The sequence below is a fragment of the Schistocerca americana genome, chromosome 4, assembly GCF_021461395.2.
Source record: "Schistocerca americana isolate TAMUIC-IGC-003095 chromosome 4, iqSchAmer2.1, whole genome shotgun sequence".
NCBI lineage: Eukaryota > Metazoa > Arthropoda > Insecta > Orthoptera > Acrididae > Schistocerca > Schistocerca americana.
Window position 1 is genome coordinate 563,724,167 of NC_060122.1, and position 14,931 is coordinate 563,739,097.

Genomic DNA, 14,931 nt, shown 5'->3' on the forward strand with positions numbered 1-14,931 from the left:
GGGCAGAGATGTCAGTCGAGGCAGAAGTGCTGAGGCAAAGATGTTGTTGAATGACAGGTGAGGTATGAGTGGCGGCAACTTGAAATTACCGGAGATTGAGGCCTGGTGGATAATGGGAAGAGAGGATATATTGAAGGGCAAGTTCCCATCTCCAGAGTTGGGATAGGTTGGTGTTAGTGGGAAGTATCCAGATAACCCGGGCGGTGTAACACTGTGCCAAGATGTGCTGGCCGTGCACCAAGGCATGTTTAGCTACAGGGTGATCCTCATTATCAACAAACACTGTCTGCCTGTGCCCATTCATGCGAATGGACAGTTTTTTGCTGGTCATTCCCACATAGAAAGTGTCACAGTGTAGGCAGGTCAGTTGGTAAATCACGTGGGTGCTTTCACACATGGTTCTGCCTTTGATCGTGTACACCTTCCGGGTTACCGGACTGGAGTAGGTGGTGGGGGGAGGGTGCATGGGACAGGTTTTACACCAGGGGTGGTTACAAGGGTAGGAGCCAGAGGGTAGGGAAGGCGGTTTGGGGATTTCATAGGGATGAACAAAGAGGTTATGAAGGTTAGGTGGATGGGGGAAAGACACTCTTGGTGGAGTGGGGAGGATTTCATGAAGGATAAATGAGTTCTACATCCATTCCATTGTAATCCGATGGGTCTGTACTCAAATAGATTCCTTCCTTCATTGCTTGAGGCAATGCTAAACGTAGTTACACAAGCAGCGCATAGTGTATTCAAAGTAAATGAAGATGCTTCCCATCTGCCCCATAAATAAAAAATAAGCTCCCATGAATAATGTGAAAGAAATTATGTATAATATTTCTTATGCAAAGTTTTGTAGTACACAAACATATGGATGTATATATATACATAAGAATGATCGATGTAACTGAGGTTACGCATATTTATTCTATAATGTGAATGTAAATAAGCCTATTATTTACAAACTAAATTTGTTCGGCTGTTTATGAAGTAAGTGTGATGGCAATGTCAGCAATGATATGTAATATATGAATGAATCAAAATTCTGACTCTGTAAATAAAGGTTTTTTGAAGAGTAACAGCATCCCCATGAACCATGGACCTTGCCGTTGGTGGGGAGGCTTGCATGCCTCAACGACACAGATAGCCGTACCATAAGTGCAACCACAACGGAGGGGTATCTTTTGAGAGGCCAGACAAACATGTGGTTCCTGAAGAGGGGCAGCAGCCTTTTCAGTAGTTGCTGGGGCAACAGTCTGGATGATTGACTGATCTGGCCTTGTAACGCTAACCAAAACGGCCTTGCTGTGCTGGTACTGCGAACGGCTGAAAGCAAGGGGAAACTACAGCCGTAATTTTTCTCGAGGGCATGCAGCTTTACTGTATGATTAAATGATGATGGCGTCCTCTTGGGGAAAATATTCCGGAGGTAAAATAGTCCCCCATTCGGATCTCCAGGCAGGGACTACTCAGGAGGACATCGTTATCAGGAGGAAAAAAAAGCTTGGAATGTCAGATCCCTTCATCATGTAGGTAGGTTAGAAAATTTAAAAAGGGAAATGGATAGATTAAAGTTAGATATAGTGGGAATTAGTGAAGTTTGGTGGCAGGGGGAACAAGACTTTTGGTCAGGTGAATACAGGGTTATAAACACAAAATCAAATAGGGGTAATGCAGGAGTAGGTTTAATAATGAATAAAAAAATAGGAGTGTGGGTAAGCTACTACAAACAGCATAGCGAACGCATTATTGTGGCCAAGATAGACATGAAGCCCACACCTACTACAGTAGTACAAGTTTATATGCCAACTAGTTCTGCAGATGATGAAGAAATTGATGAACTGCAGATTTAAACTGAAGAAACTGCAAAAAGTTGGGAATTTAAGGAGATGGGACCTGGATAAACTGACTAAACCAGAGGTTGTACAGAGTTTCAGAGAGAGCATAAGGGAACAATTGACAGGAATGGGGAAAAGAAATACAGTGGAAGAAGAATGGGTAGCTTTGAGGAATGAAATAGTGAAGGCAGCAGAGGATCAAATAGGTAAAAAGATGAGGGTTAATAGAAATCCTTGGGTAACAGAAGAGATACTGAATTTAATTGATGAAAGGAGAAAATACAAAAATGCAGTAAGTGAAGCAGGCAAAAAGGAATACAAACGTCTCAAAAATGAGATTGACAGGAAGTGCAAAATGGCTAAGCAGGAATGGCTAGAGGACAAATGTAAGGATGTAGAGGCTTATCCCACAAGGGGGAAGATAGGTACTGCATACAGGAATATTAAAGAGACCTTTGGAGAAAAGAGAACCACTTGCATGAATATCAAGAGCTCAGATGGAAACCCAGTTCTAAGCAAAGAAGGGAAAGCAGAAAGGTGGAAGGAGTATATAGAGGGTCTATACAGGGGCGATGTTCTCGAGGACAATATCATGGAATGGATGAGGATGTAGATGAGGACGAAATGGGAGGTGTGATACTAGATGAAAAGTTTGACAGAGCACTGAAAGACCTAAGTCGAAACAAGGCCCCGGGAGTAGATAACATTCCATTAGAACTACTGACAGCCTTGGGAGAGCCAGTCCTGACAAAACTCTACCATCTGGTGAGCAAGATGTATGAGACAGGCAAAATTCCCTCAGACTTCAAGAAGAATATAATAATTCCAATCCCAAAGAAAGAAGGTGCTGACAGATGTGAAAATTACTGAACTATCAGTTTAATAAGCCACAGCTGCAAAATACTAACGCGAATTCTTTACAGACGAATGGAAAAACTGGCAGAAGCCGACCTTGGGGAAGATCAGTTTGGATTCCGTAGAAATGTTGGAACACGTGAGGCAATACTGACCCTACGACTTATCTTAGAAGAAAGATTAAGGAAAGGCAAACCTATGTTTCTAGCATTTGTAGACTTAGAGAAAGCTTCTGACAATGTTGACTGGAATACTCTCTTTCAAATTCTGAAGGTGGCAGGGGTAAAATACAGGGAGCAAAAGGCTATTTACAATTTGTACAGAAACCAGACGGCAGTTATAAGAGTCGAGGGACATGAAAGGGAAGCAGTGGTTGGGAAGGGAGTGAGACAGGGTTGTAGCCTCTCCCCGATGCTATTCAATCTGTACATTGAGTAAGCAGTAAAGGAAACAAAAGAAAAGTTTGCAGTAGGTATTAAAATCCATGGAGAAGAAATAAAAACTTTGATGCTCACCAATGCCATTGTAATTCTGTCAGAAACGGCAAAGGACTTGGAAGAGCAGTTGAATGGAATGGAAAGTGATTTGAAAGGAGGGTGTAAGATGAACATCAACAAAAGCAAAACATGGATAATGGAATGTAGTTGAATTAAGTTGGGTGATGCTGAGAGAATTAGATTAGGAAATGAGACACTTAAAGAAGTAAAGGAGATTTACTATCTGGGGAGCAAAATAACTGATGATTGTCGAAGTAGAGAGGATATAAAATGTAGACTGGCAAGGAAAGCATTTCTGAAGAAGAGAAATTTGTTAGCATCAAGTATCGATTTAAGTGTTAGGAAGTCATTTCTGAAAGTATTTGTATGGAGTGTAGCCATGTATGGAAGTGAAACATGGACGATAAATAGTTTAGACAAGAAGAGAATAGAAGCTTTTTAAATGTGGTGCTACAGAAGAATGCTGAAGATTAGATGGGTAGATCACATAACTAATGAGGAGGTATTAAATAGAACTGGGGAGAAGAGGAGTTTGTGGCACAACTTGATTAGAAGAAGGGATCGGTTGGTAGGACATGTTCTGAGGCATCAAGGGATCATCAATTTAGAACTGGAGGGTAGCGTGGAGGGTAAAAATCGTAGAGGGAGACCAAGAGATGAGTACATGAAGCAGATTCAGAAGGATGTAGGCTGCAGTAGGTACTGGGAGATGAAGAAGCTTGCACAGGATAGAGTAGCATGGAGAGCTGCATCAAACCAGTCTCAGGACTGAAGACCACAACAACAACAACAACAACAACAACAACAGCATAAGAAATCAGACAGTTATATACAAAATAAGTGATTAATAGAATTGGGTGGCAATTTGGCAAGGAACCTGTGTAAAAGTGATTTTTTTTTTTTTCAAAAGTGAAGTGCGTTGATGCTTAGTATTCATTTGCAAACCTACAAAAATTTTTACTAAACTACACTCAACTCTGGTCAAATGACGAAGTGCTTTATAAGGAACTTAGCATATCATCAGGGGCTGATTGATGGATTTCCTCTCCACTGAATGAGCACATTACAATGGCTAAACAATGGTCCCAGGCCATAAAATTGTAGTCTTCTGTCATATTATCAAAATTACACCAAGCGTGCACATTATTTCCAAGAAATGAACAAATTGTTTGTGGAGGAATGCATGGTGCAACACATGATGACTTCACTGGTTCACTCTGAGTGAAATGGACATGCATGAGTTAGAAGTATTCGGTGAGGACAAAACAGTTTTTAAATCCCAGTGTGTGGCCACCAACTACTTGCCATGTGCATGGGCACAATAATGAACGAGACTGGACTAAACCAAGCATTGTTGAATACACACATCTTCATGATCTGGTCTCACAGTGAACAAGAACTCCAGAATTTCCTCTCCAACCACAACTCCTTTGGTTCCATCAGATTCACCTGGTCCTACTCCAAATCCCATGCCACTTTCCTTGACGTTGACCTCCATCTGTCCAATGGTCAGCTTCACACATCTGTCCACATCAAACCCACCAACAAGCAACAGTACCTCCATTATGACAGCTGCCACCCATTCCATATCAAACGGTCCCTTCCCTACAGCCTGGGCCTTCATGGCAAACGAATCTGCTCCAGTCCTGAATCCCTGAACCATTACACCAACAACCTGAAAACAGCTTTCGCATCCCGCAACTACCCTCCCGACTTGGTACAGAAGCAAATAACCAGAGCTACTTCCTCATACTCTCGAACCCAGAACGTCACAGAAGAACCCCAAAAGTGCCCCACTTGTGACAGGATACTTCCCGGGACTGGATCAGACTCTGAATGTGGCTCTTCAGCAGGTATATGACTTTCTCAAATCCTGCCCTGAAATGGCTCTGTGCAGTATGGGACGCAACATCTGAGGTCATCAGTCCCCTAGAACTTAGAACTACTTAAACCTAACTAACCTAAGGACATCACACACATCCATGTCTGAGGCAGGATTCAAACCTGCAAGCATAGCAGTCATGCGGTTCCAGACTGAAGCGCCTGGAACCACTCGACCACTCCGGCCGGCTATATCGCGTTACAAGAAAACTCTCAATCAGCATTGTTCTCATGATAGACTCTTGTTATGTTCCTACTACCTGAAATAGACACTGTTTACTTCAGACGACGGGTAACTTAAATACTCATGCCATGTGTTTAATTGCCATAAATTTTGTTGTCATTCAATGTGTAGGAATAATCCTGTTTTTGATGAATACCTTCATATACATATATACATGTTATAAAGAGAAAAATGGGTGTTGTGAATTTCTGAAGCAGACTGTACCCTGTGAGTAGGTCGGCCTGTACCCTGTGTGTAGATTGGCCCTTTATTTGTTCGGTAGCATCAAACCTATATCACTTGTCACTTACCGCACTGCTACTGCTGATACTTTGAATCATTCATTCACACCAATTGTTACAAGTAAATTTTATTTGCTTGAGGTGTAGCCTGTTACTTGTATGGTACCATGCCACTCTCAAAGCTTATCATCTCTTCTTTCACACCGTGTCATTCCACAGGTCGCTGAAAAGAAAAACTTAAAACTAAATGTGTAGTAGCTCAGTGGACATTGATTCAGTCATTCTTTTATGTCAGTATGCAACCATTTTATTTGCCTGTTCCACCCAGTACATCACCAGCTTCACTTACCTATACCCTGCAAAGAAAAGTATCTACAAAATTCCATAAAGTGTGAGATACTTGTGCTCCTATCTCCGTATCCTGCTGTCATCTCAGCTGTCATCACACATATCCTTAATTATTTGTTATATGTCCTGTAGTTCAGTTTCTGTAAACATCTGTGCATACCTGTATATAGTAGGTTAGCATTATCATTTAATGTAGATATTACTCGTAGTCTCTTGTATATTTCCTTAGTTCAACATAGATGTAGTCAACCTTAAATTTATAGTTATTCCTTCTTTCTTCCTATATGTATACAGTTCCTATAAATATGTGTGTGGGCAAGTTGCATTTAATTGCATTAACTGTCAGTCTTTTATCATGTCAGCTGTCTAATAATTAAATCTCCTGTGGCTGTGTTTACATGTGCATTCGTGCGAGTTGTTGCTTTCCCCTCAACATTATAATTACACCACAGCATACATCACAAGTTATGCTCTGCTTCGCCACTCTTCATGTCAAGCAAATCACTGCTTTATTATAATAGCCCTCTCAATTTCACTTAGCTGCTACTATCAAAATACAAGTAAAAGTCTCTTATATCCAAACATGTTTCCTTAACACTAGTATTCAAAAGAAAACAGAAATTAAATTACTATTATGTACAGTCATTTTCAGTTAAAATACTTATGTCAGCAATGTTTATTCCACAAATGCCTTTAAGTCCTTGTGGAGATAGAGACCTTTGTCTCAACCAGTCCTCTCACAAATCAGTTGATAAGCTCTGGAATATGAGACTTTGGAAATTATATACAGTTCTGATTTAAGTAATTGCCACTTCTTGTTCAACTTCCCTATTTTTGTTGACCTAGGATGTGTTCATAACAGAACTTGTTGGCCCTCAGTAAATTGTGTAAAACCCTTCAGCTTCCAATCAGAGATTTTTTTCCTATATTCAGCCCTGTTTTCCAGTGTGATTACTGCTTGTTTAATTTTTTCTCCAAGGTCATTTCCACTGCTGGTATTTTTGGTAGTGGTGACTCCCATTTGTCCTTTTGTCTAGCCTACAACATTAATTCATTTTTGTGAAACCAGTGGAAGAATTTGTAAGTTTGTTAATGACCTGGCATGAACGGTGTGACTTATTCTACCCATTTCATGTGTGCGTGTGGTGTGTATATCCTTATGAACCGATTAAATTCCTTGAATACTCTTTCTACAGGTGATGCTTCGGTGTGGAATCTTGATACTAAGATTTGTTTTACATCCTGTGATGTCACAAATTGCTTCCATTTCTGTCCTATAATATATGAGGTATTATCATTAAGTATAAATTGTGGCTTTCCTATCCTCCTCATGTAATCTTCTTTGATCGTTTTCCTGATCGAGGTCACTGTTGTGCTATGTACAGTGTACATCACAATATGCTTTGTAAAAACATCATATAGTGCTACTATGTATCTTACTCCACCCTTGCATCTTGGATAGGGGCCCCGCTACATCTAGAGACACTAAATCTAGAGGGCTCTAAGTTAAAATTGGGTGAAGCTCAATATGTTTGGAAGAGTTAGAATGTTTTGCCTTCTGACACACTATACATTTTTGTAGTACCTGACGTACTCGTCGTCTCAAATTTGGGAAGTAGCAATGTTTACCTATCTCATCGGTACATTTACTTACCCTGTAGTGTCCCCACACTTCGTGGATGTACACTATGAATTCCTCAATGTGCTTCTCAGAAAGACAAATGCACCATTGTTGTGAGTCGGGATGCTTGCGATGAAATAAAACACCCTTATATTCCCTGTACCACAATTTTACCTGTTTGTTGCCTTCCTGTGTTAGTTTTTGTCTGACTTTGATCCATCTTAGGTTCTGTTGTTGCATGGTTTTCATTTCTTTACAAAACTTACTGTAGTCAGATTGTGGTACTTTACTTTGCATAAGAAGAGTTCTTATTTCAGAATCCTGTACCAAAACTTCACTAAATTCATCTAGACCTTGAGGCAACCTTGATAGAGCATCAGCAATGATGTTCTGATTGCTGTTGGTATAAATAATTTCGAAGTTGAATTCTTGCAAATATTGACACCACCTTGCCAATCTCCTGTGCAGTCATCTGCATGTCAACAATAATGAAAGGAATTGGTGATCACGATATACTTTTGTACTCTTACCCCATAAAAGTACTCAAATTATCTGAATTCCCAGACTTTCTAATTCTGCCAAACCTTAATTCTGATGCAGAGGATGATCTTTCTGCATCAATTAATGTGCGGGTAGCAAATCTAATTACCTTTGGCAATATCTTAACGTCTTCCTCTCTCATCTGGAACAGACATGCCCTCAGACCCTGCGAGAAGGTGTCTGTGGACAGACAGACATCTTTCTCCTTATCCAGGTGACTAAGTATATTTGCCTCATTAACATTATTGAAATCCTTTTGGCACTTGTCATCCCATAGCCATGGTTTGTTTTTGTGTAATAAATTAATCAGGGTGTCACTGTTCATCAGTTGTTTGGGTATGAACTTATGGAAGAATGATGCTAATCCTAAATAAACTTATTTCTTGTTCGTCGGTGCAGGACAATTGCATATGGTGTCAAGTTTCTAAGTATCAGGGAGGATACCTTGTTCAGAGATAATGTGACCAAGAAATTTTACCTTCTCCCCCGCCAAAGTCAGACTGTTTGAAATTGGCTGTCACCCTATATTTTAAAAAACGCTGTAAAACTTTCTCAATCAGATGAATGTGTTCTGACCAAGTGGGCGTTGTGATTAACAAGTTATCAGCATAGACCATAACCTTGTGAAGTAGCTCTGGTCCTAATACTTTGTCTAATGCTGCAATGAAAACACCTGCATTTATATTCAGACCAAATGGCAGGATGCAGTATTCAAAGTTTCTACCACCACATACAAAAGCTGTGTACTTTCTACCTTCTGGATGGAGTTGGATTTGCCAGTAGGACCTTCAGAGGTCCAATACGGTAAAATACCATGTATTATGGAACTTCAACAGTTGTTGGTCCAGATTGTCAGGTCTGATTCAAACTGGTACTAGGATCTTGTTAATACCTCGAGCATCCAGAACCAATATTACTGACCTGCCTGGTTTACTTACAAGGGCAATATGGGGCTACAATAAGGTGAAAAGGAAGGTTGAAAGGTTCCCCATTTAATCATTCGATTGACTTCTTCTCACACTGCCTCTCTTTTCGCCCAAGGAATGGAATATGATGAGGCATAATAAATCCATTTTGTACTGATAATCCTTAATAACTCTGGGTTGTTTTCTAAATACATGTGCATACTTAATAACAGACCTGTAAGTTCCTGTTGCTTCTGTTCATTTAAGGTGCTGGGCTCACTCACCTTTTGTTCTACCATTTCATAGTTTACATCAAATTCTAGCACCTGTTCATTATAGTGAGTGTTTCCAAACATTACAATAGGAAATACAGACTGAACTGTTACATCAGACTCCTACTTCTGCTTGACCTTCTTGTCTGAGGTTTTTATTAAATAAACAGCAAATACGTGCTCGTTTACAGTGAAGTAGCATTTACCACTTTCTATATCAATTTGCGTCTTATAAGTCCTACATGTGTCCATCTCATTCAAACAATTTACTATTAATTTGTCAGTGGTGAGGAAATTTTCACTGGAATAAGTGCTTGTAATTTCACTGCTTTTGATTTCTTTTCGGTGGCCATCTGTATTCTACAATTCTGCACTGGGAATGTGGGAATTTTACCTCTTTTCTTTAACTCTTGGAAAAATTCAGTTGACATTAAGTTAGTCATTGTACCTGTGTCTAAAACTAAGTGTACTTCCATGTTAAATATCTTTATCTTTGTAACTGCCTGTACCTACTCTTCATACAAGTTTTCTTGAACATCCTCCTCATGTCGGTATAAATCATCTTTCATGTCACATTGTTCGTCATATCTCCCTACCTGCTCAGGAGTGTGGAGCCTCACAGTGACCCATTGGAGTTTTCCCCTGGTGCAGTTGCATTGACCTCGATGACTGGAGTAATTTCAGTGAGCAGTACAGTGTGTGTTGTGTTACACCAATTCATGTCATTGGCTGCGCGTGACCCATTTTCGCATGGAATTATAGTTCATGCTATTATGTTGTCCAGAGGTTGGCTGTGGCACAGCGTGCGGTATTTGACTGTTGCAGACAGTGTGCCAGTGCAATGGCTGGCTGTTACTATTTACTGGCAGTGAATAGCCTTGTACTGGATTGTCCGTTGTAATTGTTCTTGTTCTGATAACCTCACTTGAATCTTTTGTTTGTCCCATTGACATATCCACTCCCTTTCTGTATGTACTGTGTCAGATACGGTTTCCATGTATGTTGGGTACTAACATTATTATTTACAGATTGGTTTCCAAAGATGGGTTGAGGTGTTTGTTTATCTGCTGCTTTTTGTTGCCATAGTGCCTCCTTATAAATCAGGCCAGTGGAATCCAAAACTGACAAAAGTACTCAATGCTGTGTTCTGCTATAGTTACTAATCTTTCCCTAATGTGTGGTGGAAGCCGACTCTTTAATATCTTCATTATGTCCACCTGTGATATAGGATTAGTCCAATATCTGTTTTTATTCAAATACTTTTTGAAATAACCCTGCAATCTTCCATGCTTACTATGAATTGGAGCTGTGTTAAAGACTTAACAACCTAACTTTTCTTGAATGGCTTCCGACCAGTACATGTCTAAGAAAGCACATTCAAATTGCTCGTAACTGTGACAATGTTCTGCCATGTCAGTGGCCCACAAAAGAACATCACCTTGGGTGTAACCAACAGCAAATCTTGAAACTTCCTGGCAGATTAAAACTGTGTGCCCGACCGAGACTCGAACTCGGGACCTTTGCCTTTCGCGGGCAAGTGCTCTACCAACTGAGCTACCGAAGCACGACTCACGTCCGGTACTCACAGCTTTACTTCCGCCAGTACCTCGCCTCCTACCTTCCAAACTTCGGTAGCTCAGTTGGTAGAGCACTTGCCCGCGAAAGGCAAAGGTCCCGAGTTCGAGTCTCGGTCGGGCACACAGTTTTAATCTGCCAGGAAGTTTCATATCAGCGCACACTCCGCTGCAGAGTGAAAATCTCATTCTAACAGCAAATCTTATTTTTTGAGCCTCTGTCCAATTACGCAGAAATACATTGCAGAATGCACTGATAAAAACTATCGGGTTCATCCACTTTCCATCTGTTGAATACATGGGAAACTGCCTATGTCTAAGCAACCCTTCATCAGCAAAGATGGTTGTTAAACATGCGGCATTATCTGACTTCGGTGTGTTATTACAACTGTGCGGAGTATTGTGTGACGGTTGTGCATGTGTTGTAGGTGCTGCTGGAGGTAAATTATGAATTGTACAATCTTCACTTGTGCTCGCTATCAGGCTTGTGACAAGATGTGTATAACTATTATGTGCATCTGTCTTGGGCACAGTTAGTGTTGAATATTAGCAACCTGACCTACTTCTCTCTCTGATACATGTTGACTTTCTGCTAGCTGCGTGGTTGGCATTTCGTTTTCATTTATTTGTTTGTACAATGCACCGCCATCTTGGCCGATTGCAGCTTCTGTATTACAATCAACAATGGACAATTTTTGGTCAGCCATTTTTGTCATGCTAGCAATTACCAAAAAATTTTACAAATGTCAGTAGAAAATTTTTTATGCAAATAAATTTTACACCTGAAATCTGCAATTTCCTATGAAATTGTGTTTCTATAAATTCTTGTTAATTTGTCAAAAAGTATTATGACACAAATGATTGAAATTTTCATAATAATTTATACTACACTGAAGAGTCAAAGTTAGGTATTATTTTAGATTCCTTTTGATTAATAAATTTTCTGCTAGGGGATTGATAAGGAAACAGGAAAGAAAGCTAAATACGACAAGAGAGGCGCTACTAAGCATAATCACACAAGCTATTGCTTAAATTCTCTACCTTCTTTGTGTAGTCAAACAACTCACTTATGTCTCCCGTTGGCGATAAATTGGTCTTTTTAATTCTCTGCTTCTTGTTTTTTATATTATGCACATTTTCGTATCAAATGGCTTTTGTTACACTTGTATTCATGCAGTAAGAAAATTGCCAAAAATTAGTTTTTCTTTTAGACAATAATGACAAGTTTTTTTTCGATTGTATGTTTAACATTCACTAGAAAAAGTCTGTTCATGTTTAGCTATGACTTGGTCCTGGAAAATTGGTCACCAGTTGAGTTCGATATTGGTCAATTTTAAAATAACCGTGCTGGTAGGCACCCCAAAAGCTAACACAAAGTGTATGAATCGGTATGAAATTTACATAATGAGAGATAATTAATACTTGCAGTACTGGAATTAAAGCATGTATTCTTGTTGAAACTAAATTTGCTGCCATGAGCAGTCTTCCTCACAATGTAAGAAAAATACAATGTAACTTATCAAAGTCACACAAACCGTATTTTGCAGCAACTTGGTGCTTAACCAAAAGTCAATTATTCTGGCTATTACAAACATATATATTTAATAGACATCATTATTAAGTTACCTCTAATGGTCCTGTGGTTGCCGGTCATACAGTCCATCCATTAAATCTTGATGATTAGCCGATGTTTTCCCAGATGGGAGAAATTACTTTGTCTTCTTACAATTGAAGGTTTAAGTCCTACATAGAAATTTAAAAAAATCTTGGATCTTTTATAACTCATAATACATATTTTTCCTTTTGCATTTTTATCACACATATCATTTACAACAGTCATTGTTGACATAAGAGTAAAAATTATATGTCCTTCTTATGTGAGATCTAAAACACAAGTACTCTCAAGCAAGATTTGAAACAAAAGTTGTTAAAAAAATGAATATCCTCCTTGCATTTGTCATTTGTTGAAAATGTTCATATAAATTGATATCACAAGAAAATAAAATGGTATTACACAGAGTTTCCTGGTGCCATTACAACTTTTGATTTCATCTATTAATAATATGGCTGTTATACATACTTATACACAAGGTATCAGTTGGAATTAAACACAATAAAAACAATGCCCAACAGCGCTATAGCGACATGGAGAAACAGATAATAAAAACTAGAAAGTGAATTTTTTTGGCACACAACTTCTAATATTTGACAGAGAAAACTAATTTCATATTGTAAAAATACACTATTAGTATTAACTGGCTGAATTGCCTTACTGTGTTTTGTACATTGTGGTATCATTTTCATATGCATTATGTGAATAAATGAGAATGGCAGAAAGTATGCAAAAGTATAGGAAGATAACCAGACACTGTAAGAATTAAATGTTGAATTACATGCTGGAAGAACTCAGATTCGTTCTTCAAGGTTCAGTGAGGGTGTGTGTGTGTGGGGGTGGGGGGAATAGGAAAAGATAAACCAAAGCTATCACCACTGCATAAATGGGCAGAATTTACAAAGGATGTTAATGTTGCTTCTTACACAAAGTAGAAAGCAAAAGGGTATTAATGTTGTTGAAATAACTCATATATTCCAGAGAACTTATGAAGTGCAGTAGGATTACTGCAACTGTCAGCAAAAGATAAATGCAGTGTAAGTGTAAACAAAAAGGTAGAACTATAAGTTTCCATAATAAGAAATAATAAAAATGGTAGTGATTGAATTACTGCTGAAGATGCAGGAAAGATGGAGAATAAAGTTGATAATGAAGATGAGTGTCAATGAGTTAAACAAATGTAAAATTAGAGCAAAAGTAATGTATCTGTAATAGCTACACAGACAGTAAAGGAAGTGAGATTCATATAAAGAAATAGGTAAACATCTGTTGCATATGCTGTATCTGACTTGTCTCTGCAGATGAAAAGAACCATCTTTCCATTTTCTAAGACTATAAGAGGTATGCAGTCCCATACTTACTTTTAAACTTGTTGGAGTGGCCATTGTTTTATATTTTTCATTACATACATGTCTGTACTGAATAGAAAAATTCACTGTAACATTTAAAGGGATTAAAAATAAAATGTGTTGCGTTGTACATAAATAAAGCTTTAAATTTTAACATAATGACTCAAGCTCACAGCTGAAAACATTGGTTAGCTTATTAGGCTTGTTAAATATTAATAAATTTGAAAGATATCACTCAAATTTTAAACAGTCTAGTATGAGTGCTATATTTCTGTGGAAATATGTGTAAATGCACTGTGAGAACTTCAAGGGAAGTGCTCACACAGGAAGTCTCAGAAGACAGGAAGTTACTTCACTAGTGGAAAGAAAAGATGATGAATGTGGTTTCTTCAGCTAACCACAGTCTTCCTGCAGGCAACTTCATTCATGTTACCCACTCATTAATGTGTGCATTTAGTCAAAGTGAATGTTGTGTGACATTTTATGTAACAGAGAACATGATGTATCTAGCAGTTTTCGCCATTTTGTCTACAGCATTTGTGAATGTATTTTGTTTTAATTTGGATACATTAAATCCAATTGTATATGAAGACTTTCTGAGCAAAGGATTTGGAAGAAGCAGCTACTTTGGGTACAGTATTGTTCTGGATTCTGGATCTCCACCCTGGTTAGTATAAAAAACTGTTATTATAAATGCATAAATATATCATTTAAAATAATATTACATATACTGCAGTGAAATAGAAGGAGTGTATATGTATAAAAGAAAGCCAGAAACAACAATTCATTGGAATACTTTGTTCCTAAAATTTTGAACTTTTTAGGGTATATTGTACAATATTAGTGACTACAATCAGTATTCACAGATGACATGTGTTAACAGAGAGAAACATGAGATGTTAACAGAGAAACCTGCTGAGGTCTATTGAAAGCCAAAAACACACCTGCACTGTGAAAAAAGGAAACATCAAACAGATCATAAATTAATTAATTCACACTGTTTTTCTCCAGAACACATTTCATGGAGCAGCATAAACTATGAATCCAATATAAATTCACATCTTTTCCTCTCAGGTGGGACATAGGATCTAGACAATGTTTCACAGAAATAGGAATTTGACATTGTTAACAATAGTGTATTTCTGGAGAGTCTGACATTCCCTTTCAGGGAGCTAATCATGACTGGCTG

General features: G+C 38.5%; 1 protein-coding gene across 1 annotated transcript in view; it reads left to right on the plus strand.

Moving 5' to 3' along the window:
• The first annotated feature begins 14,210 nt into the window (after window positions 1–14,210).
• Window positions 14,211–14,931, plus strand: part of LOC124614042 (integrin alpha-PS5-like) — a 586,089-nt gene continuing 585,368 nt past the window's right edge. Inside the window, exon 1 of the mRNA XM_047142872.1 lies at window positions 14,211–14,409. Within this exon, the coding sequence (XP_046998828.1) occupies window positions 14,240–14,409 (170 nt within the window). The 5' untranslated portion in view covers window positions 14,211–14,239. The remainder of the gene's footprint in view (window positions 14,410–14,931) is intronic.